Genomic DNA, 25913 nt, shown 5'->3' on the forward strand with positions numbered 1-25913 from the left:
GCTTTAAGAGGCTTCAGAATGAACCTGGCTGCAGAATGTTTTGCCACAATTGACACCTTTTACTGAACCCTATAAACCTATGACAGTGTAAAAATCACTCTTCAGTAACACAACTGAAACTTTCCTATATGAAGATAAAACTGAAGCAGCAAAAGAACATAGATGTAGATCACTGGTTAGAGCTTTTTAAAAAAATTGAGTACTTTTTCCTGAGCATCTCATTCCATTCCCCCTTTTAAAGTTTAGCTTTTATTATATAAGCTTTGCTGCCTGTGACCTTCATGAAACATGGTAGTGGTTGAATGCCTTTGGGTTACAGTCTTAGTTTTTTCTTAGGAAAGAGATCCTAAGAAGTTTCAAATTCTTTCAGTTGCTTGAAATACCAATTTTGTTCTGCTTACATGAACAATACTCCATAGTCTCCATACCTGAGCAAACAGGAGCTTTTTTAAAGCCAACTCACATTACTGAATGAGCAAGTGCTGTCAGGGAACAGCTTTTATTCCCGGTGTTACACTACCTGAGGGGAAGGTGGCATCCGAGTAGCTACACAAAATGCCTACCTGCCTACTCACACATTAAACCCCTCACAGTAGCAGTGAACAGTCAAAGGTCACCCTACTCCCATACCAGTTCTGTCATGTATAGAGACAGCTTCTAGTTCAAGCCTCCCCCAGGCTTCTGACCAAGAAAATGCAACTGTTACAATTAAAGTGAATATAGAAGTATTTTATTGAACATTCAAACTTCATTAAGACATGTGCAATATGGCAAATTTTACTGGGTTTAACCCTAACTAAGACAATAGTATGATTGCTTGCTTGCTGGGGCTTAGCAACAGGGTCAAGATCACACTTACCACTAATTAAATACTTTATTGAATAAATACATATCAAACAAAAATGCATTTTAATGCTCTTATAAAAGTTTATAGAGATTTTGAAAGGCCTTTCCAATTCAATCTAAAGTGTAAATACATACAATAAAGGAAGGTATGCTAGTTTAACATAATTGGCTGATTTTATACAGCACTTATATCTTTTAGTCCATAAGTAAATTATTAAATGATAAAGAACATCTAATACAACCACTTCTATGGAACTAGGAAATAAATTTCTAATAAAGAAAAAATTTACAGACCCCATGACTTTCCACCCAACCCCAACAGTCTAACCCTAAAGTGGATAAAGCCAATGGCTTTCCCCACAAGAGCTCACGACAAGAAGTCGCTTCGCTTATCAAAAATCTGTATTTCTGATCCGTTATGAGCATTGAGACAAGATTCAATATATCCCCAAAGAAAGAAGCACAATGCACGTTGTGAATCGCCTATTCAGCAACAGCGAGCACTGCATTCAAAAACCATCTCATCCCAGGGATTAAATGAGATCAGCCACATTCATTGGCATCTCCTCCACTGTAGTATTGTAGAAAGTCTCAATATCCCGCAGAATCCTCTTGTCCTCTTCAGTGACAAAATTTATAGCCACACCTTTCCTGCCAAAACGACCACCTCTGCCAATTCTGCACAGAACAAAGAAAACATTTACACAGACATTAACTATTTTAACCCACTTAAATGCTTAAAAAGTAAGATCCATTCATTAACTGCTGTTCATTTATCTGCCAGTGGCCAGGTTATGCTGTATTTACAGGACTAGCTGCTAACCAAAGCCATATATGGTTAAGAAAAATTAGCAGTCAGCGCCAACAGTACAGGAGTGTCCATCCTATGGAGGTAGCAGAGCAGAAAAGGTTACTGTTTTGGCTGCAAAGTAAGATCTTTATTTAATGTTTGGTACTGTGGTATGAAGTCTCCCTCCCCTCCTTGTTAAACTTAAAACCCTGTACCACATCCATCCAGTCCCAAGCACACAACATATAAAGATTTTCTATCTTTCCAAAAAAAAATTATTCCATGTAAAGGAAGTCTTCCATACATGATCCAATTACATGTAGCATCATAACAGCACATTTCAACTTAAGAATTTTAATTGAACATGCTGTTTCCAGTGGGAAAACTTAGTTTAAGAACAGAAAAATCCAAGCTCAACTTGTGTGTAAGCACAAGTCAGTCACAAACACCATCACAATATAGTTACAACCCACCATCAATTCTACCTTCCTATAAAGACTGCACAATAAAGCATCTATTCAGCAAGAGCTAAATACACAAAAAGGCTCACAAAACTTAGTGAATAATCAGGACAAAAGAAATATATAAATACCGACTCGCTTTATTCAAACTGTGCCGCTTACGAATCCACGTCCTAAATTACGTCAACGCCGTTTCTGAGCACCATCTTGTCATCAACTGCTGCTATCGACTCCTGTATTTTTTTACATCAAGTGACAAAGTACAGTTTACTTAATTTAAGGGCAGTCACTAAAAGCAGTTAACTAAACCTAGGGAAACAAAACTCAAATTTCTACCAGAAGACACACGCCACAGAGCAAAGAATCCCACTGTAGAAGGAGCCAACAAGAGCCAACAGAACACACAAAACATGAACACAATTAAAACCACTAAAAGTGAAGGCAATTCATTATACACCTAGATTTGCTCAGAATTAGTCTAGTCACTAAGTATCATCAGCAAGTCAAAGTTAGCTATGACCTGCAGATCTAGCTAACATTGCTTTCAAGATACTACGCCAATGAAGATTTTTGTAATCCTACTCCACAACATACATGACAAAAAAAAATAGTAGTTCAGTATCTGGCAATACCCTGTATATTAGCAATGAATGATGAGCCATCACTGAACTAGTTGCACAGCTAAGTTTTCCCACTGCATTGTTTTATTGTCTAACAAACTTCTGCTCCTCCCCCATTTTAGGATCACAACAGTAAGATCAGTGGCTTTTTTTTAAGCAAAAAAAAAAAAAATAAAATAAAATCCCTGCTAGCTTTTTAGCAGTAACTTTACAAATGGATGTATAACATCTGTTATTGAAAAGGACTAACAGGAAAAAGCTGGTGATGTTCTGTGCTGATTTACATAGGAAAAGTCACATTCAGTTTAATGTACTAACTAGAGAAGGAGCAAACTAACCTGTGAATGTAGTTTTCACGATTGGTTGGCAAGTCATAATTTATAACCAATGAAACTTGCTGCACATCAATGCCACGAGCCTAAAAAACAACACGAAATCTTTAATGCAAGTCATAGGTTGTAGGTTAAATTATATGCATCATGTTTTTTGTTGACCACATGGTTAGTGATGAACTACAACTGTGTAGCCCATAGTGGAGCGTAGTCCTTACTCTTCCAAGAAGCTCCGAGTAGTTCAGGCTATGAGAACCTTCACTGAATTACGAAGCTTTTGGCACCATATAGAAAGTAAGTGTGCCGCCTAAGACCGATACTCACCAGCAAGTCAGTAGTGATCAAGACACGGCTTGATCCTGATCTAAATTCTCTCATGATAACATCCCGTTCCTTCTGGTCCATGTCACCATGCTGTAGAATTAAGAAAAAACGTTCCTGTATTTCCAGTACTCCAGATCGGATTATCATTTAAATGGAAGTTCTGTATGAAACCCAGCGTCCCTACCTGCTGTGGGAGCAAGGCAGGTAGGGATAGAAGGAAGCAATTTTCTTTAAGCAGGGGGAACGATAATACAGCACCACACAGCTATATCATAACTTTTCCTGCTTTTCACTCATTAAGGTTAGTTTTCAATATATTTATCACTTAGTAAGTTAAATGAAAATACTAATTCTCACCAGAGCTGAGACTGTGAAGTCCCTGGCATGCATCTTCTCTGTAAGCCAGTCTACTTTTCTCCTTGTATTCAGGAAAATAACAGCCTGCGTAATGGTCAGTGTTTCATATAAATCACATAGAGTATCCAGCTTCCATTCCTGAACAAGAAAGATCAGAAAACAGGCTGCAGCTGACAACCTAGTACTTATAAAGGAACCCTAAACCAGCAAGAACTCAAAAGCCACAACCAATGAGCCAGTATTATGCACTTATCAGTATGCCAAGGAAAACCAAGTAAGGTACCAAGCAGAAGTTTTCACATCAACTGTTGCACCAAATCTTAGGACACAGGACACTGGACATTAAGAAAGAGGTCCACCCTAGTCATTTTCGATCCAGTGCACAGTTTTTCTTCTTCTTGCGTGTACTCTGCTAGCATTACTACAGAAACCAAAGCATAGCCTTGATTTCTGTAATTTTAGCACAGTGCTTTAACAAGAAGGTGAAACAATTTAGTTTTCTGAGCTCAACCAACCAGAGTAAGCACTACTGATACCAACCTCTCTCTCAACATTAATATAGAATTGCTTGATACCCTCCAGAGTCAATTCTTCTTTCTTCACCAAAATGCGTATCGGATCTCTCATGAACTTTTTGGTCACTTCCAACACATCCATTGGCATTGTAGCTGATAGCAACACAACCTAAAATGCACATTCAACGTTAGCAGCTATCATCTAGGTAGGATACCAACTTCAAATCTGTCACTGTCTGCAATCAGGAATGAGATCATTAATGAGAACCAGTGAGAAGGTAGCTACCTACATAAAACCACCAATCCTGGCCTGCTGCAAGGTCAAAGTAGACAGAAGCAGCAAAAACAACAGATAATCCAATACTTCTCAGCTACGCAATACTAAATCTGCACCCATATGAACAGTATGACTCAGTTTTTACCTGGATGTTTGTGCTTAGCTTCTGAAAAATCTCATAAATTTGATCCTTAAATCCACGGCTCAACATTTCATCAGCTTCATCCAGAACAAACATTTTGATCCATTTAGGTGCTATCAAAACAAAAAAGTCAGGTTTCAAAAATGCACTGAATACTTCTAACAGTAACTCTCCTTTAGGAATTAGTTGTCTAGTACAACTTTTACAATGGTAGCAAATGCACCACTTCAGTCCTCTTACAAAGAGTGAAATTTATAGTTTAGTAATTTTTTTGATCATGAGCATCTTTGTTAAGCAAGTAAAAGTCAGTTCAGTACTTACAAAGGTAACGTCTGTTCAACATATCAAACACACGCCCTGGAGTTCCAACCACAATGTGCGGAGCCTCAGCTTGAAGTTTCTGCATTTCATTGCGAACATTTGTGCCACCAATACAAGCATGGCATGTTGCACCCATGTAGTCTCCAAGGGCCAGAATTACCTTTTGAATCTAAAATAAAAGCTTTCCATTAGTAGTAGCTCCTGGTACAGTCAGTATTTTAAGTCCTGTATCACTGATTCTGATGGAGTTTGGACATGGACAGAGCAAAGACTGTGCAGCCCTGCTGCATCTACACTTGAAAACAAAGTAACTACTGATTTTGCCCAGCCACTTGTACTTAAACTGCTCACTAGAAAATTTAAATAAGGAGAAAGTTTAAGTTACAATTTTGTCCTTACTAGTTGGTATAGCTGAGAGCGACCTACTTTGTATACCTCCTATCAAGTCAAAGAACATGGCCTCCAGGCATGAACTCAGTTTCCAGCAGTTAAGACCTGCATGTTACGCACTTTCGTGGAACAAGTGCACTGCTGTCTGTATGCCAAGCTTCAACAGAAGTCTCATCTCAATGTCTTCAAAGCAGAAAAACGTAATATTCTGATCAGATGTACTTGCTCCACTAATTACACTTTTTCCAAGAGTTCTTGCCTGTGCAATCTGGAATATTTAGTTTTATTTTTAAGGACAATCTTCACTTACAACACTAGCATCTCAGTACATTCTAGTCAAAAAAAAATCCAGCAGGTTGTATATAATCCATTTTCTACTCCATTTTAAGTTCTGTTCTCTTTGAAGAATTCTCGTTTGAATTCTCTATTCTCTTCACCTTTAAATCTAGTAAAGCTGGGTTTTCAGTTCATCCTAGAATAGAAGTATCCCTAGCCTTGTTCAGCCTTTACTTCCATTGAGTAAAACAAAACATCAAGCCTTGGGAAAGCGAAGTAAACATGCAATTTAACATTCTGTCAGAAAAACATCACAAATTACAAAAACAATGAACTGACCACATGCGCACTGCAGTTTTCATGTTGCACAACTGCACGCAAGTCCAAATAGCTTCCAAAAAGTACATTGTTTCCACTCAGAACACTGTACTTGAATAACATATCTTTTATTTTGCCATTCTGCTAAAAATGCTCCTTCAGAACTATAAACAGCATAGCAGTTGGTACCTGCAACCCTTCCCCAGCATACCCTCCACATGCATAGCATCTGATCTTTTCAGGCAGGCAGAGAACTTGTGGGACAGAAGCCAGTTTATTTCCCCCATTACTCAACACAGGAAGGGTTCTGAATGGATATTAGTTATAGCCCCTTAAGTCTATTAATTGTCCCACAGTTGTGAAACCTGAAACCTACGCAACACACAAGCAGCTTTTTTATTTATTTTTTTTTTAGCTACACTATCAATACCTGTTGAGCCAGTTCTCTGGTAGGGGCCAATACTAGTGCTTGGGTCTCCTTGAGATCAATCTCCAACTGCTGCAGGATGGAAATAGCAAATGTGGCTGTCTTGCCAGTACCTGACTGAGCTTGAGCAATCACATCATACCCTAAAAAAAGTAGGATACACATTTACTGTTCCCACACAGGTCATTCATATTTAGTTTTATTTTATTCCCTTTGAAATAAGTGATCAGCATTAAGAATTCTCTCCATTTCAGGTCAGTCCCGAAAGATGGTGTACCATCATGTCACTTGTTCAATAAGGATTAAAAATAGGTAACAGCACATTAATAAAACTAATATATAACCATTTTACAACATTCTCCTAATCATCCAATATTGCTGTTAACAGCAAAGGACTTGATTATACTTTCATACCTTTAATACATGGAATAATAGCTCTCTGCTGAATAGCTGAAGGCTTCTCAAAACCATAAGCATAAATGCCCCTGAGAAGGGATTCTTTTAAATTCATATCATCAAAATTGTCAACAATCTCATTCCAATTGCTCTGTTAAAAAAAACAAAAAACACCACCACAAGTTATTGAAACAATCACACTTATGATCTAAGAACTTGATCACTCTTGGAGATGTGCGCTCACCTCAATGACACCATCGGGGTCCATTCCCTCTGGGCCGCCATGGTCTCTGTCACCAAAAGAGAATCAGTTATTAACACAGTAGCAAGTAACATGGCAAAGGGAGATAGTATTTTGGCTGTCATGTTGGCATCACACTGGACCAGTGATAGATCATTCTAGCAGGTACTTTGGTATTTTGCCAGTGCAAAAAACTCCTATGCTCTCCCCACTAGCACGGGTGCCCCTAATCCAACTCCTCAACCAGCTTCAGTGACTATCACAGCTCTCAACATGACAAGAGATCAAAGCCTTTATTCGGAAGCAAAGCTCACAGTGAATTTCCTACTGTAGAACATCCTGCCCCCAACAATACGGCACAATTACCAGTGAACACTAATTCCTATGAAAGCCTAGCAAACACGGAAAACGACTGCGTGTCCCGGTGTACAGCGCCGCCCTCACCGAAGGCACCCGCTCGAGGCGGGGCTCTGCCTGCTGGGCCCCGCAGTTCTGGCGAGGGGCAGAGAACCGGCCGCCATTGCGCACTGTGAAACAGCTCAGCCGCAGCGCCCGGCGTGGGGAGGGGGGGCGGGGGGGACACGCGGCTCCACTGCGGCGCCCCCCCGCCCCAGCCGCGTCAGAGCCGGGGAAGTCTCGCGAGAGCTCCACCCCTGGGATTGCGCAAACCGGCTACCGCGAGCGGGCGGAGGAAGGCGCCGGGCGAACGCCCAGAGGGCCGCACCCCTCCCCCCTCCGGAGGAAAATGGTCTGTCCCCCAGCCGGGCCCGCAACCCGGAGCGAACCAAGGGCGGAACCGGGAACGGGGAGGGATCGGAGAGGGAAAGAAAAAAAAATAGTATTTCGGGAAAGGCGCCTTTGTGAGACAGACCTTTTAGTCATAGCGCAATGCGACGGGTGGAGTAAAACAAAAATAGCCCTTGGGGGGAGGGGGAAAAAAGAGGAAGGCTACCAAGGAAGTCAACGGCGAGGAAACGAAGTCGTGGAGAAGGAGCGAAAGGCTCACTGAACCCCGAAGAAAGGGAAAAACGGGAGCGAAACGTCTAGAACCGGGAGGGGCTGGGACACCGGCCGCTGTCTAACCGCCCTCAGAGCCCCGTCCCACGCCCGCGGGCACGCGCCCCTGTACTACCTCGCTTCTTCCCCTGCCCGAGCGCTTTTTCCCAGCTCACCGACCCACCTTAGGGGACACAGGACCCATGGCCGCAGCGCGCCGCGCCATACCTGCTATAATCCGCGGAGCCGCCTGACATGTTCCGATCACCAGCTCTGTCCTCAACTGAAAAGGCAAAGCCCCCGCGGCGGCCGCTTTATATACCCTCCCTCAGCCGGACTCGTTTCGCTCTTCTCTGCGCATGGATATGCATCTCACGCCACAGGGGAAAAAACACGAAAATCTCCCGTTTGAGCCCCTTCCCCAAGATTTTCCCCTCTCCACACTTGTTGAGCTCCTCTGCAGAGGGTTTCAAAGCCTCTCGGGGCTAAGAGGTAAGCCGGCACTTGGCGCTACTTTTCCCCGCGGAAGGATATTGCAGCATTGATGGGGTGACTGCGCCTCTCTCCTTCCTCCCGCTCCTCCCCGCCCCCCTCCCCCGCTCCCGCGCACGGGGTTTCCCACCCGGCCCTTGCTGCAGCGCGCGGGAGGGGGCAGCGCGCGGGGGGTAGCAGAGGGGGGCCGCGGGGCAGCGGGGGCGCCGGCGCGGTGCCCCTGCCGCCGTCCCGCCATGTCAGGAGTCTCTGGGCCCTGGGAGGGACGTGGGCACCCGGCTTCCTCGGGGGCGGCGGAGCTGGGCCGCGGGTCGCCCCCCCCACCTCCCTCCCTCTCCCCTTCCCGGCGGAGTCAAGCGCGGGCCGCAGCCCCCCCTCCTCCCCCCGCATTCCGGTGGGGGTGGTGGGAGTCCGTGAGGTGACGGGAGGGAAGATGGTGGCGGGGGGGGGGGGGGGGCAGGAGCCCTCCGCGGCCGGCTGCCGCCAGCCCACGGGAGCACCGCGGTCCTGCGTGGTGACCGCCCCCAGCATCGCGTGTGGGCAGCGCTGCCTCATGCGCCCGGCTCTGAGGCGGCAGCTGGCTGAATCACGCGGCTGGTTCTGGGGGGTTGAAAGTGGAAAATTTCCACACGGGCTGGAGGCGCATGAGGGGAGAGTGCGCGGGAGCGGGGCAGGGCGCTCGCTCGGCTGCCGCTCGAGGCGGCGCCGTGATGTGCCGCAGCCGCCAGAAACTGCCGAGAGCCGCGTAGAGGTTAGTGCGGTCTCCGGTCGAGCAGGACCGCGCCGTCGGGAGAGCGCTGCTGTGCCGGCTGAGTCCACGGCGCCGTCAGGGGCACGCGCGTCGCTTTCGTCCTCAGAGGGGGGAAAAGCCCGTCCTGATCCTCTTAATGCACTTCTCGTGTTTTTACCTTCAACGGTGTTTCTTAAGTAGGCAAATAATTCAAATTGTAAGAAGGTTTTCTCCTCGTTTTGATGGGTTTGTGTATGTCACTTGTGAAGTTGTTTCCATAGTGATTCTGTATGAACAAATGGAGTCAGTCAAAGCTTGAAAAACCCGGCCTTTTAGGAATTATCTAGAATGTCCATAAAGAGCATCCTTGAGCTTGCCCTGTGGTAGCATCTGCTGGGGCAATATTGTCTGTAGAAACAACACAGGAGTTATCAACATCCAAACTGAGTGATACAAACCTAGCTCTTCTGCTGGTCCCCCATGATGCTCCCAAGTTTTTGTCCACGTTTGGTAGAAAATACTGAGCATGCTTCTTGCTTGTATTCGTAATTTAGAGCCCACAGTAACAACTAGGGGCCCTTTTAAATGGATGATAGCGGTTTACATGGTGCGGTAAACCTCAGGTTGTAAAAGAACCTGAACACAAGTTAGGGCAGGCACGGTTAGATTTCCTAATAAAATTGACACTGGGTCCAGAGGGAAGAAATAATGCTACTCAGAATTTATTTTTGAACTAAGAATCATGAATGCTTATTAAGAAAGCATAGAATGTATATACATTTGTATATACATAGAACTGTATATACATTGCAATTAGGCCTTACTGTATCTGCAAAGCTAAGTTGAGAAGATTTCTTGGCATGTGAGAAGTACAGGAAGGTAAGCCATCATTTCCCACATACTTGAAATGTAGTTTTGAAAAAAAAAATATTCTCATCTCAGAATGAAGGGTCTTGTTTTTTTTTCCTTGTACTACAGAAATTGCTGTCATTTCAGACTACCTGTGTATTCAGACCACTTTGAAAGTTATATTTTGACAGCAAGTAGCTTTTAAATAGCAAGATTATTAACAATTTTATTTAATTATAGGATAAACTGTGTTGCTATTGCTCTGGCTTGCTGCAAGTCTTGTTTTACTCCGCTTGATCCCATCTGTGATCTCCAAACTTCATCCTGTTCTAAAAAAACCCAAAGAAACAAACAAAAAGAACTAGAAATTTTTTTTTTGCCTATTAACTTCAATCAGGGTAGGATTTTTTTAAAAGTTATTTTTGTTATTCACTACAGTGGTAGTAGCATCTGGGAGTTCCTCAGTCAGCTATTAGGATTTCTATTCAGACGTTAGGCAAGTATAGAACCAAACAACAATACTTGTGATTTATTTGATGCTTGAAAGTATGGGAAAGTCTGTGGGTGTTTTGGTATCTCATGTCATGTATGGTTGTATCTGAGTTTGGCAAATTTGATTAGAGGCAAGATGCCTTTGGCCATGTTATTTGCTCTGGCTTATCATCATTTTAATCTACTGTTACAGAGCAAGATGGTCTTTAGTCAGATGTCCCTACATGCCTGAAGTATTGTATGATTGGAACTATATAATTAGGTTTTAAAAAACAAATCATCAGTTCCCATCTTAAAGAAACTCATGTGGATGTGCCATGTGAAGGGATATAAGGAAAGGAATGCAGTCTTTCCTCCAGTGAAAGTCATTGACTTATTTCACCAAATTAAAAGAGAAAAGAGTTTGATTTAATTACCTTTAGATAAGGAAAGGGTGGGAGATGCTGAATCAGTCCTCTCTTTATATGATGTACTACAGCAAAAATCCATGATTGTCATCCTGATAATGATGTCTGCCCTATGAGGAACGGCTGCGAGAGCTGGGCTTCTTTAGCATGGGGAAGAGAAGACTGAGGAGGGATCTTATCAATGTGTGTAAATACTTGAAGGGAGGGTGTCAAGGGGACAGGGACAAACTCTTTTTAGTTGTCCCATGTGGCAGGACAAGAGGCAATGGGCAAAAACTGAACCATAGGAGGTTCTGCCTGAACGTGCAGGGGAATTTCTTCACTGAGAGTGATGGAGCACTGGACCAGGTTGCCCAGAGGGGTTGTGGAGTCTCTTTCTGTGGAGATCTTCAAGGCCCGCCTGGAGGCAACTCTGTCTAACATGCTGTAGATGACCCTGCTGAGCAGGGAGGTTGGACTAGATGATCTCCAGAGGTCCCTTCCAATCTTACTGATTCTGTGATAACAACTATACCAGAGGAAAGTCTGGGGACATTTTATGATCTTAAAAGCTTGTTCATGAACGCAGTGTGTGAGAAATACCTCTTTGGTTATAGTAGGGCAAACATATTTTAGTTTTGATCTCATATCTAGTTTATGTATTCTTACAGACTGGAGGTAGCCATGATCTGTCTAGGACTGTGTGTATTATGAGCATGAAGCATCACACTGAGAGATATTAGAAAGTCATGTTTTGTCATCTTGGGTTGATGTAGGGATTTGTTATATCCTCCTATCTTTAAATCTTAGTAAACTTTCTAGAGCTGTTTCAACTGAAAACCTGCTGCCCAGGAACCACATTCATGTTATCAGGCAGAAGAGAGATCAATAAGTTACTAAATAATCGTTCTGTCTATGCTACCAATAGTAGGATCCAGAACCACAATTATATGTGTACACTGTTTACTTTGGAAGATATCTCTACAAAAGACTATCTTGGTGAATCATGAGACCTTTAGTGAGAGTGAACATAATTATACACTTATTAACATGGGGTAGCAGATGGACTAGCTGTTTTAGCAGCTGGGTTTCCAGTCATTATTCACACAGATTGAAGTAAAAAATTATGTATCTAAAAAAATAGTAGGAGCTAACACCTCCCAAAACTGTGCTCAAGATGAGTAGTCCCTGCTCATCAATATTCTGGCAAAAGCATTGTTACTGTTTACATTAGAAAATTTCAGAAATCTCATTTTAGAAAACTTACACCATGAGTTAAGTATACTGTGAAACTGTCAGGTACTTCGCTGAAAACCAGAAAGATCCTGAGTTCCTCTGCTACATTTGCAAGTCCTGAGTTAGTGTACATACCACCTATTTGATTGCCGCAACTAGCAAGGCAGAGAAGTAATTGTAGATGATTAGAGTTTATTCATAGTAGATCGTGTTGAAGATCAACATGTCTTGTTAAGGTAGTGTTAGCAAGGGATAATGTTTTTCAGTTCAGCATTCCTAAAGGAACCTGCCTAAGCAAAGGCATGCTTCCTCGGACGTAGGAGTGAATAGCAAAAGATTCTGGAAAATCTCCAGGAGAAAAAAAGTCTGAATTCCAAGAGACTCATGCTTGTTATTTAAATATAGTCACAAGGTTTCATTATCTGTTAACTTAAGCTTTTTTGTCATTCTACTGAAATTATAATGCGAACAAGCTAAATAATAGTAATTTGTAAGATGCAGTGATTTTAATGCACTGAGAAAGGCTTGATTTGTATTTTTTTAGTATCTCATTGTAATTTAAAATCCACGTTATGATGATTTTAGTACATCAGGCTGCAGGGTTTGTTTTGTCCTTTTTCAAAATTATTTTACAGCTCTGTTAGGAGCTGAAAGATCTTTCTATTCTTTGTTACTGTAATCAAACTTGTTTGTATTGTAAAATCTCAGTTATGTTCTCATCAAGTGAATGTAAGTACCAGACAAGGAATTTTTTTCTCCTGATAGAAGTTTGGTCTCACTGTACTTCTATGAGCCAGCGATGTGCCCTTGTGGCCAAGAAGGCCAATGATATCTTATTATGCATTAGGAAGAATATTGCTAGCAGGTCAAGGGAGGTGGATCCTCCCACTCTGCTCAGCCCTGGTGAGGCCACATCTAGAGTGCTGTGTCCAATTCAAAGCTCCCCAGTGCAAGAGAGACATGGCACTACTGCAGAGAGTCCGGTGCAGGGCTGCAAAAATGATTAGGGGCAGAAGCATCTCCCCTGTGAGGAAAGGCTGCAACAGCTGGGTCTGTTTAGCTTGGAGAAGAGAAGGCAGAAAGGGGATCTTATCAGTGTGTATAAGTATCTTAATAGAAGGTGTCAGGAGGATGGGGCCAGACTGTTCAGTGGTACCCAGTGACAGGACAAGAGGCAAGGGGTACAAACTGAAACATGGGCAGTTCTATCTGAATATGAGGAAAAACTTATTTACTGTGAGGATGACAGAGCCCTGGAGCAGGTTGCCCAGAGAGATTGTGGAGGCTCCTTCTCTAGAGATATTCAAAACCTGCATGGATGCAACCCTGTGCAAAGTCCTTTAGGTGACCCCGCTTGGGTAGGGCAGGTGGTTGGCTAGATGATCTCCAGAGGTCCCTTCCAACCTCAACCATTCTGTGACTCCCTGTTTCTGTGAATAGTTGTGCTTTACACCAATATGAAATGTTTTCAAAAATGCTTAAATGCTTTAGGAGCCAAGCACTATGGAAAGCCAGTGGGATTTAGGCCACTTCAGTTAATTTAGTTGTCCCATGTGCCCAATCTAGTTAAGCTATTGAGACTTCAGTGAAGAGCGTAGGTTGGATAGGACCTTTTGCCTGCCAGCTGAGTCCCTGGTTTGAAATGTACAGGTGGTGATTTGTGGCTTGTGCTCCTGTACTCACTAATAGCTTCTGAGCACTGGTCTCCAAGGAGGGTCCTTGCTTCAGTTTTGCCTAATTTTGTTGCTTAGTGGAACCTGGGATTCTCAGCTATCTCCTAAAGGGCCAAAAATTTAGAGAACTGAGGAAGGTTAAATATTTCTTACATTTACAGTAGATAGATATCATTTGATCCAATTTCATTGGAACTAATGAGAAATTTTCTGTTTATTTCAGACAGCGTTAGATTGGGCTGCTAATAAAAAAGGTAATATTAAGTTAGCAAATGAATATTTTCTTTCTTAAAAGAAGTTTGTAAATTACTGTTAATACTTCAAACAAATACTAAATAAGAAACCTATCAAAGGGAATCATTTATGGTGGTCTTACAGTTTCAGTAACTATTCAGGTAATAGGAAGAATGTTGGCACAGTAAAATCCCAACCTAAGTACTTGAAATAGAAAAAAATATCGTTCTTTCTATGATTTTCTGTAGTTAGTCATTCAATCCTCTGCATACTGTAAAAGTCAATGATCATAGTTTAAAGTCTTGAATATTCTCCTTGACTGAGTTTATATCCTTACAGTTACTAAGGTCTGTAGTTGGGCCCAGGGCATGGAGTCAGCTTAGCTCTGTTCTCTGTTACAGACTTCAAAATGTGACCACAGTCAGGTAATTTTAGCACTAAAGCTGCACAGATGATATTGATTGGACTTTTGCCATAGATTTTTATTGGAATAAAATCAAATCTTTGTCTGCACTTCAGTATTCTCCTCTGTGAAGTGGAGGTGGGGGGTAATGTATTTGCCTCAGATGTTATGTGTGGGCAAATGTTTGAAAAACGTTGAGATCTGTAATGGGAGGATGCTTAGAAACTCTTTGATAAAGGTTGTACGCATACTTTCATGGCAGAGTTTGTTCTTTCTATTGCAAGAGAAAAAGCTGGAGAGATTAAGCAGGTGGCAGCTGCTGATAACATCCTGAAAGAGTACTGTAGTTGCATTTAGTTTGCAAGTCAACTGGGAGACTTCTACACTACCATGAAATGCTGTGTGTCATGTATTTCTGTTAGACACAATGTGCAAAAAACATTTTTTTCTCATTCTGAGAAAAAGTAATTTAAGCATATGCATTCTTTTGAAAACAATAAAGTTGTTGACACGTTTTTCCTTCTGATATTGGTTAACCATTGATGTAATTTATTTATTCTCATGACTGTTCAGTTTGAAATGCACTTATGATGGTTGAGATTTTTAATTGCTGCAGTGATTTCAGTCACTTCATTTTTGGGACAGCCACTATAGGCTGACCTATTCTCTGTGTTAATTTTTGAGAATCTTTCCTCATTGATAAGAGATAAGTGTTGTTTTTGTTTTTATGAGGGGGGGACTAACACACGTGAGCTAAACCAAGATGAAAACACCGAAGAGGCAAAATATTTCTTTGCTTTGATATAGGTATGTTCACATGATCAGGTTATAGTAAAATGAAGATCTCTAGTTTTTATTGCTGATATTCCTACCTTGGTAGGTATTCATACACTCTGTATCCTGGCTTATGAGACAAAGTCGTCTGACTGTTCTTTCCTGTCCAAATTGTATTTTTTTTTATTTTATTTTTTTTTAATATCAAACCAGGCACAATGTGTTTTTCTGAATTCGTGTACAGTGGTATGAGTTATGGGGGCCCATCTCAGCTTAGTGACAACAAAATGGCTTAGTTTTATCAACTGATAAAGGATTGCACAGAAAGCTTAGGTACAAGTGTCTTGCCAGGCTTTTATTGTTGGAATATTTAAAACAAGTACTTCTCTAAACAGCAAGATTAAGATATTACAGAAATTACTTCATTGTTCTTTCACAGTAGACCTTTTCTCTCCATGTCCAGCCTTCTATGTGAGCAAATTTGACCGAAGTCTGGCCCCTTCTTTAGCAGAAGATTTTAATGTCTGAAACAAAGTATTTTGCAGTTTATAGAACTTGTTCCAACTCGTAAATGCTAACAATAAAGGTAAATACTTTGACATTAATAAAGTGAACTATGTAGACAGAGATATTGCCTCAAGGTAAACTTTAATTTCTACAAAATGTAAGTTTCTGTTGACCTTAAGTTTTATAGCAAAATGGAATCTGGTTATTTCTGCAGGCATTGGTAGTTCTGACTCCTGAGTTTTGTTTCTGTCATGGTACTGGCTCAGTGTGAGACTGTAGATTGTCATTTTAAGTTTTTTGCCCTAGTGTCACCTGCCTGTCCAAATGGGAATTATGTTCCTGTTCTAGCAGGATCTCCCAGCCTATAAACTGTTCAAGGCTGGGATGGCTGATGGCCGTGCACACTGTGCTTCAGATTACAGCAGTCAGTGCGACATGGGGAGCTGAGGCACTGACTTTTTAACATTTACCCAGATAAATGTTAAAAAAAGTTAATCAAGGTAGACACTGGGACCTGTTTAATCAATGATTTCTTTTAAACCCTTTTTAGATTTTTTGGGAGGGAATAATATTTAAGGCTTTTCTCTTTTACAGTGTTTTACTTCTGCAGTTAAAGCTGGCAAGTGGGCTGCCAGGGCATTATGCTGTAACTTTTCTACTATGCTTTTTGTAGTTTGTTTTTGGTGTTAGAGGGCCTGTGTAGGCCAGTCCTTTATCAATCCTTTGTGCTCTAAGCCATCCCAGAATGCCATTATGTATTATTTTGTGGGCTGAATGTCTAAGACCACAGGAGACAAAAATGGATATATAAGGTGCAAGACAAGAAATCCATTCTTTTCATTTCAGGTTGCACCCAGGAATATCTGTCCAGATTTTCCTGGCGTTTATTGATGCCAAGGACAGACGTCCACTAGTGTAAGCACTGACAGGATGCAGGTGATCACATCATTTTAGCCAGAAGTAAATGTGGCATTGTTTTGCTAATCCAAGGCCTGCACTTCATGTCACAGCAATTGGCAGTAACCAGAAACCTTTCTTAATTGCACAGCAGAAGCCAGAAGTAAGAATTTGTGTTGAATTATTGAAATATACTAGTTAATTTACTTCAGGCCTGTCTTGAAAATAATCAATTTATAATATATTGGCATTTTTGAAATCAATAATAAAGAAAATAAACATACCTCTATTCAAAGTAATTTTCTACTAGGTAGCTTTGTTTAACAGTTTCTGATAATATGTTTCTGAATCTTACACAATTATTTGCTATTGTATTCTGCATTTATTCATAGTCCATTTTTTCTGTTTAATTTAAAAGTAGAAAAATAGGGGAAATCCTCATTTCCAAGCAACCTTTTGCTACTGATATTCTGTAGCCAACCCAGTTACTGGTGTTCTTTCCTTGCTTGCTTTTTCATCCTTCATAGCTTGTATTATTGTTTCCAAATGCACTCTGATACACACTTTTCCATGGATGGCAAGACTACAGGATTTCTCCTTCTATTTCAGCAGGAATTAAACAAACCACCAATTTCATGTATGTCTTAATATTGAATAAAGACTCAGTCAAAAACCAACAAATTATTTACAGCTTTCAGGACCTCATTTGGATATGATGTTTTGTATACCTTAAGCTCTGAGTTTTCCTTTTTCATATTACTGGCCATCAAAGCTCAACATCACAAAGATGATTTTATATAGCTTATCTTAATTACATGAGAGGAATTTTCTATTTTGCTTTACTACTATTCATTTTCATTGTTAATATTCAGCTCTTCTGGGAATAAAACTTGGTATCCCCAGGAGCACATTTTAATCTGAAATCAAATCAAAATTGTCTTTGTTAATTTACTTGGCTAACAAACCATGTATCTTCATGCAGAATGGAAGAAAAAAAGTGAGAGGTGTAGAGGACTGCTGGCTCAGAGCTGCTGTTGCCATAGAGCTGCTGCCGACGAAAAAACTGCAGCATGGATTTCTTCTGCTCTTGAAGGTAAGATGAGGGCACAGCAAAGACGGTAGGAGGGGGAGGGAAGGCAAGGGGAGGGAGAAGAGGAAGAAGGTCTGCGTCCTTGCAGTCTAAAAAAGGAAATCCAGTTTCAGTGTTCATGAGCAGAACTGCTGGTGCAGAAGAACAAACCTATCGGTTGTTTAGGGTAGCAGGAGTGATGAGCAAAAAAGCACACTCCCATGCTTTCAGAAGGAAATACTGCAAAGGAAGGAAGGAGAAGAGCAACTTTATCATTTAGAAAATAGTCACTGCTGCTTCAAGATAGCTGCTTTTTGACATTACTTTGGCATTAATATTGTTCTGTTGGGTAAAGACAGCTGTGAAAAACTAAGTAGGTAGATAAGCAAGAAAAAAAGTTATACTAAAAATTTTCAGTGTAATCTGAATTCAGATGAATTCTGTCTGTATTACAATGTATCAGTTGCTGCATTCAGCTGCATAGTACTGTAAAACTTAAAATAACTATATTTACAACAAGATTATTATGATAAATTGATCTTCACATATGCTTTAAGTAGATGCATTTTATGTGAAAATGTATAACTAATAACTGAAAGGTAAATGTTAGATACTCAAGAATACTCATGTTTGTTTCTGTAAATACAGAGCTGACAGCAGACTTGCTTTAGGGACAATCCTGTGGATGGGATGAGCTTTGTAGAGTAAGATTCTGTGATATTTTCAGAATTATCTGCAAAGTGCTCATCCCAAAAGCTTCTGCTGCTGATGATGTTTCTACATCTGTTTAGTTTGCCTATTACATATTGCAGCTTTCTGCTGTCCTTCCCTTGCTGATTCTGTCTGTATTTCAGCTCTTTCAGAGATAAGCTGAACCCATGTGCCCTGTGCAGCAAACCTGACATGACTGTGATGTTTGCATAATGGGGCCTTGGGGAGAATGAAATTTTTAGAAGATACACTAAATACAGTGAGAATGATGATAGTCTTAGTTATATAATTAGTATGTTGATATTACTTGACCATCTGATCACTGTATTATTGAGTGCTTGGGTAGAACAGCCCTTCCTTACAATTTCTTGTATGGCACTTTGTGTTTGACCATTTCTTCTGGAGTCTTTGTTTGAGGATTGAGTCAGAATGAATTTTTCCTATAGCAGCCTGTTATCTTGATCCAGAGTCTGCAATTCAGGTTACAAATAAATAAAACTGTATTAGCGATTCTTAATTTTGTTAACATTACAGTCTCTTCCTGAGAAATTACCATTCTCTGAGATTACAACACTTAGACCATATATGTAATTTCTCAATTGTGAGTGTCACTGGGCCAAGTATATTGATCATGAATACATCAATAGTCATTTCAAAGGCATGTAATGAGGAATTGGATGTTTAAGTGTATTTTTTAGCAGTTAGGCTCATCTTAAGAATGCTGACTGCAGCCTATCTGTACTACCATTATTTTTACCTAGTATAGCACAATATCTACTTCAGTCATTAAGACATCATGTTTAAGATTTGACTGGGTCCCCTGAGCCAGCACATAAAGATCAGGTCCTAATCCATGGTTGAGGCAACTCCTCATAACACTAATGGTTGTGATTTGGCTTCACAAGGTTTTTAGTCATCTTCTGTTCCAAACAATTGTTCATATTTTGCTGGAGTGAATAATTGTGTTAAGATTGGGGTCCACAAAGCTTTAGACTCTGAATTTCAGAAAACTTCTCCTAACTTGTGGATTGAACATGTTTGGGTTCTTCGGAGATCCAAGTCAATATTTTTGTTGAGTTTCACTCTTTTACATATAGTAGACTACTCTGAATAGAACACCTGTCCAGGAAGAAACGGATGAGCTCTATGCAAACTAAAATCTAATTCCAATCTTGTTTGCAGTCTTGGACTCATTCGATGTAATTCTTCATTGATAAAAATAGGTATCCAAAAGCATCCATGTTGCTAATTGACAGGTTATTCTGATATGTTTCAAGTAACTCTTTTTTGCATATGAGTATGAATATTTATTGGTTCCAACTGATAGTAATATGTATATATGCTGAAAGAGGAAAGAGCTAGAGCAGTGCTAATACAGAAATGTCTTGGCTGATTAACTGCATCCACTGTGCCAAAAGGACTGCAGATGTATTATAACCTCTATATTGAATCTACACCATGCAAGACTGTGTCCAATACAGTCTACATCTATCAACTTTAGGGAAAGTTTCAAAGGCATCTTTAATGTCTTAAGGTTGAAAAGTGACTCGATCTAAAGCTAAATTAAACAGAGGAGTTGTTTGTAAATATAATGATCTGTCTATACATTTGCACAGAATTGTGAAGAAAGGAAACCTTGCAGTTCTGTGCTGTTTTGGGGGGCTTCTTAAATCTGGTTTAGACCATCAGTATTGGTCAAGAAAAGAAAGTATGGCAAAACATTGCCCAAAACACTTTAGTTTTTATATTTGGGGCAGGGAAAATGCTGTTAAGCCACTAGTGTTGCTGTGATTAGTGCCAGGAGCTGCATCAGTTCCCAAAATATCCTCAAATAAAACAGCTAGTTTGAGGGTTACTAGGGCATCCCCCTTGAATCCCAGAGCCTGGATGTGAGGCAGAAAGTCTGGAGAAGGGAAGACTTTCCTTTGGTTGAGGAGGATAGGATTAGAGACCTTCTGGGCAGGCTAGACATCCACAGATCCATGGGCCCAGATGGAATACACCTACGAGTACTGAGGGAGTTGGCGGATGTTGTTGCCAGGCTGCTCTCCATCATCTTTGAAAAGTCCTGGAGAACTGGCGAGGTGCCTGAGGACTGGAAGAAAGCCAATGTCACTCCAGTCTTCAGGAAGGAGGACCCAGGCAACTATAGGCTGGTCAGCCTCACCTCCATCCCTGGAAAGGTGGTGAAACAGTTCATTCTGGATGTCGTCTCCAGACATATGGAGGAAAAGAAGGTGATCAGGAGTAGCCAGCATGGATTCACCAAGGGGAAATCCTGCTTAACCAAATTGATAGCCTTTTGTGACAGAATGACTGGCTGGGTAGATGAGGGAAGAGCAGTGGACGTTGTGTACCTTGACTTCAGCAAGGCTTTTGACACTGTCTCCCGTAACATCCTCCTAGATAAGCTCAGGAAGTGTGGGCTAGATGAGTGGACAGTGATATGGATTGAGAACTGGCTGGAAGGCAGAGCTCAGAGGGTCGTCATCAGTGGCGTGGAGTCTAGTTGGAGGCCTGTGGCTAGTGGAGTCCCCCAGGGCTCAGTACTGTGTCCCATGCTGTTCAACTTCTTCATCAATGACCCGGCTGAGGGGACAGCGTGCCTCCTCAGAAAGTTTGCTGATGATACCAAGCTGGGAGGAGTGGATGATACACCTGAGGGCCGTGCTGCCATTCAGAGAGACCTGGACAGGCTGGAGGGCTGGGCAGAGAAGAACCTCCTGAGATTCAACAAGGGCAAGTACAGAGTGCTGCAGCTAGGGAAAAATAACCCTAGGCACCAGGACAAGCTGGGGGCTGACCTTCTAGAGAGCAGCTCTGCGAAGAAGGACCTGGGAGTGCTGGTGGATGACAAGTTGACCATGAGCCGGCAATGTGCCCTTGTGGCCAAGAAAGCCAATGGTCTCCTGGGGTGCATTAGGAAGGGTGTTGCCAGCAGGTGGAGGGAGGTGATCCTGCCCCTCTACTCAGCCCTGGTGAGACCTCATCTCAGGTACTGTGTCCAGTTCTGGGCTCCCCAGGACAAGAGAGACATGGAGCTACTGGAGAGAGTCCATCGTAGGGCTACAAAGATGATCAGAGGGCTGGAGCATCTGCCCTTTGAGGAACGGCTGTGAGAGCTGGGCCTCTTTAGCCTAGGGAAGAGAAGACTGAGGGGGGGATCTTATCAATGTGTGTAAGTACTTGAAGGAAGGGTGTCAAGGGGACGGGGACAAACTCTTTTCAGTTGTCCCATGTGACAGGACAAGAGGCAATGGGCAGAAATTGAACCACAGGAGTCTCTGCCTGACCATGAGGGGAAATTTCTTCCCTGTGAGAGTGACGGAGCACTGGCACAGGTTGCCCAGAGAGGTTGTGGAGTCTCTTTCTGTGGAGATCTTCAAGGCCCGCTTGGATGCAACCCTGTCTAACATGCTGTAGGTGACCCTGCTGAGCAGGGAGGTTGGACTAGATGATCTCCAGAGGTCCCTTCCAACCTTACTGTTTCTATGGTTCTATGACTGTATGCTCTGTAATCACTTTTTTCTATGTCCCAGGAGGTGATGCAATGCACAGTGTACAGCTCTGCCTCTTCCAGGTAACAGTGTTTTCTACACCATAGGCTTTGGCTCAGTGCTCTAAGGCTTGGTTTTTCAGAAGTGCTGGCATCCACAGTGCTATTTAAAGTTAATGGGAGCACTGGCTGCTCAGCACAATTTAAAATCAGGCCTCTGTGCTCAAACAAGATTTTTTTAGTTTAGCAGTCACAGGAGTTTTTAAGTGACCAGTCTGAGTTCTCCTAGACACCTTCTGGAACTTTTTTTTTCACAAAGCATATTGTCAATACTTGATTGATTCCTGGGAAATGCAGGTGTGTCCCATTTTAGCTCTTACCTTTTTTTTATTTTGTTTTTGTGAGTATTACTACTGTTTTAATTAATATGCAGCAAGTGGAACAGCCGGCATGTGTAAATGAAGTGAATTCATCTATAATAGATTTATTTCTCTGTGATAGTTTATCTGATTAATCTTTTTTCTATTGGATTGAATGGCAAGAGAGCAATTTCTGCAGAACTGCCTAGGGGTTAGAATAAGAAATAGAAAAATGTTCCTATGTCATTAAAATTTCTTTACATGCGTCTGGATGACGTATAAAGTTACTGAGCTGTAGTATTTGGGCACGTTGGTCGTACTCATTGTTTCAATGTGTGATGGCTCCCACCCTTCTGCTGTTGACCATTATATTCCTTCTTGAAATCAATAGTAGCCTGTTCTTACCTACCCAGTTATGCTTTTATTCCCCTCTTTTCTTTAATAACAATCTAAGTTTCAGTTAAAAATATCTTCCTGGATAAAAGGGACACCCTCATTTGTTTCCTGCCTTAGTCAGTTTTGTTTGTTCATTTCCTTGTTTTTTGCTCACACAACTATTTTTCCATTTCTGGCCAAGTGGTTCATTAGCGCTTCTGTTTTAAGTAGATCAGTGAATCATTTACTGAATTTTTATAGTAACTTCCCCTTAAAAATGTTTTGGGTTCAAGCTCTTCAATTTTAAGGCAAATATACTGCTTTGGCATGAATCTGGACTCTGGGGGGAGTTCTGATTCTCTGGGAGTCCCTTTGAACTGAAACAGCACGGTTAGCAGTTTGCTGCTGTGTGAGAGGAGCAGTTTAAGGCCTGGTCTTCAATTTGTGAATTAGCAGTATCAGTATTCATGGCAGAAGGGAAAGAATCAGTGTCATGTTTCCATGATCTCTGTTGCTCCATACTTATAGGAGTTACTACTTTGAAGCTAACTTTTGGGTTTTCACTGAGCTGCAAATTGAAAGCAGTTTAGTAACAGCAGTAATACTAGTATTCGTAATAGCAACATGCCTTACCCAGTTAGGAAAACCTTCACTGTTTCCTTCTTAAAGCAGCCTGGCGCTCTTTTTAGAATGCAGTAGAAGTAAGTATTGTATTATTCATTATATTTTACCAAACCAACTTCACTTCAAGCTTCACTAAAATTGTGGAAGCTGAATTATTCTGATACAGTCCTGTTAACACAGTGAAATTACAGCTGGTATGTTAGTAGCTGGTTGCTGAATTGAAAATATAAATCTCCAGTATTTTGTAGGAATATTTACGAATATGAGCCAGATTTGGGACAGTTCTGTCTATACAACAGAAGCTGTGCAGTGTTGTCATTTCTAATTTGGTAGCAATTTAGCTCCATTTTATCCTCAGAGCTGTGATTCCTAAATTGGGAACAACTACCTTGCTGGCTGAAAGACCTAAGAAAACAAAAGAGGAAATGGGTTCTCATATCTTACCAAATGCTAATTTAGAGGGCAAATTCTCCCCACTTTCTGTTTCCAAGTGCCTGTAAGGCAGGGTAATCCATGGGTACAGTTACACTGCATGCACGTTGCATGAGAGGATGACCAGAATTACTGAGTGTAAAAGGTCATGTCTGAATTACAGTAAAAACTCGATACGCTATCAGTAGTAAAACTGAAGATTTTTTTCACACGACAGTCAAAAGACGTGTTTTATCTCTCTGCAGCTGATGGAATGAGTAACAGAAAAGACAGCACATTAAATCCTGACAGCAGTAAAATGGCCATCAGGTGGCTCTGACTCTCAGCAATTTTATGAACAAAGTGTTAGTTCAGACATATTTTCACATTCCAAACTCCCAGTTCTGATTATCGGTATCAGTCATAATGCAATGTTTTCTACTACAGGGCTGTCTGTTATTTTTTACAATTAATTATACTTGGAGCATTGTTTATACACCTTGCACATAGTAACAAAATGGGAAACTTTTTCTGGGCGTTATTGAGAGAGGTCCAGCATTTAATACAGAGATTACACAGATGTTACTAACACAGACGGCATGCTGAATGTTAAACATAATAAACCTTTATTGGCAATCACAAAATCCTAATATGGAGATCATAAAAATCCAGTGGTAGAAAATCTGCCATCTGCTGGCCAAGGAGAAAAGTACCTGTTAAGCTTTAAAGGTACATCGGCTAGCAAGATCCAGCATGGTTCCAGCAGCAGAAGCTGGTAATTCTGCAAACCTTTTCAGCAGTAAATCTGAAACTGAAATGGTCAGTGGTTTTCTGACAGCACGTTTTTCCACAGAAAGTACTGTTTCATTATAATTAAGACTTTCTGTGGGAACATGTCAATGAGAAATTGAAATGTTCTGTTCTAAAAACGGAAGAAAATTCTACTTCAAATTTTTTCAATTGGAGCACTTTGATTTTTATTTCAGAATGATTTCTTAAAAGTGTTTTTATACATTATAAAAATGAGAAGTCAAAATTGACTTTTTTCTTTTTTTCTTCTTTTTTTTTTAATCTTAAGCATTAATGAAGCCTCACATCATCACTATAATGCACGGTGAATTCAAGGCAGAGAAGGATCTAGGAATCTGCCTTTTATTACCTTGCTCAGACCACTTAATCTGTGTCTGGGTACTTGTGGGTTTACACATGTACTCTGTGCAGAGCATATGCCAAGGCTGTGATCTTTTCGTTCAGATGAGAGAGATGTATTTGCATCCTCTTTCTCTTTAATTCTGCATGAAATACTTAAGTTTCTATAGTAGTTTTAAGAGAAACTGTTTCAAGCTTATACTCCTTTTAATAATGCCACATACACAAAAAAATTCCCAGTTACAGCCCAAATCATACTAGTCGTCATTCAGGAATAAGAAAAGAAGCAAACAACTCAAGATCACTCTCTAGATATCCCTTTGCCTAGTTTCATAAGTTTGATATCTGTCATGGGCTAAAAAGGAGATAGACTTTGCATTTTATCCTGCAAGGAAGGAAGTGAATGAAAAAGCTTCAAGATCCCGTTAGTGATAGATCCAAGAGTTCTTATTTTTATATCTTACTTTACCATGAAGCTTCAGCTAAGTTGTTTGATTTATTGAAGATTACCGGTTTTGCTTTCAAAAAGAAAATAAAATACAATGTTTCTGATTATATATCATTCAGTCATGACAGGTAGTTTTCTGTGCAGTGTATGCATATATAGCAGACCACTAAGCTGTGTTAAAGAAATGTTTAGATGCAGGTAACCAGGCTGAATTTAGATTCATAGGGACATTTTCTAATTTTGCAGTTCATGTCTTTCAAAATATAATTTCAATGTAGCTTTTAATACAATTAATTAAAAAATTTAAAAGAAATTGCACGTGCAAAATCATACTGATGCTACCTCAATGTAGATTATCAGAATAGCTGAGTTTTTTCAGTCAATGTTGACAGCTACCATTTGAGGTAGGGAAGTAACTGAATACAAGGTTGTTGACATCTGTAGGAAGCAGGCACTAGTGGGTGCACTGTCAGTGGGTTGTACAGCAAGGGAATGATTAGATTCATGAAGTGTGAGTTCATTTCTGTGATTTATGGGGGACTGTCTTCTCATAGTTAGAGAGCCCCCCC

The 25913-nt window shown here is 41.0% G+C and overlaps 1 protein-coding gene and 3 non-coding genes across 4 annotated transcripts; all 4 read right to left on the minus strand.

Moving 5' to 3' along the window:
- Positions 1-708: 708 nt before the first annotated feature.
- On the minus strand, positions 709-8362 carry EIF4A2 (eukaryotic translation initiation factor 4A2). Its single transcript, XM_062582430.1, has 11 exons — positions 8258-8362; positions 7037-7082; positions 6811-6943; positions 6400-6539; positions 4986-5154; positions 4668-4777; positions 4271-4414; positions 3731-3868; positions 3374-3463; positions 3056-3135; positions 709-1524 (listed from the first exon to the last, which is right to left on the minus strand). Exons 1-11 carry the CDS (start codon positions 8284-8286, stop codon positions 1380-1382), a joined length of 1224 nt encoding a protein of 407 aa, XP_062438414.1. The 5' UTR covers positions 8287-8362; the 3' UTR covers positions 709-1379.
- On the minus strand, positions 3534-3661 carry LOC134144399 (small nucleolar RNA SNORA63). Its single transcript, XR_009959354.1, has one exon. It is a non-coding gene; the product is annotated as a small nucleolar RNA SNORA63 (small nucleolar RNA).
- Positions 4034-4214, minus strand: LOC134144407 (small nucleolar RNA SNORA81). The gene has a single exon (XR_009959362.1). It is a non-coding gene; the product is annotated as a small nucleolar RNA SNORA81 (small nucleolar RNA).
- On the minus strand, positions 6617-6686 carry LOC134144409 (small nucleolar RNA SNORD2). The gene has a single exon (XR_009959364.1). It is a non-coding gene; the product is annotated as a small nucleolar RNA SNORD2 (small nucleolar RNA).
- Positions 8363-25913: the final 17551 nt, after the last annotated feature.

This window comes from Rhea pennata, chromosome 9 (genome assembly GCF_028389875.1).
Source record: "Rhea pennata isolate bPtePen1 chromosome 9, bPtePen1.pri, whole genome shotgun sequence".
NCBI classification, from domain to species: Eukaryota; Metazoa; Chordata; class Aves; order Rheiformes; family Rheidae; genus Rhea; species Rhea pennata.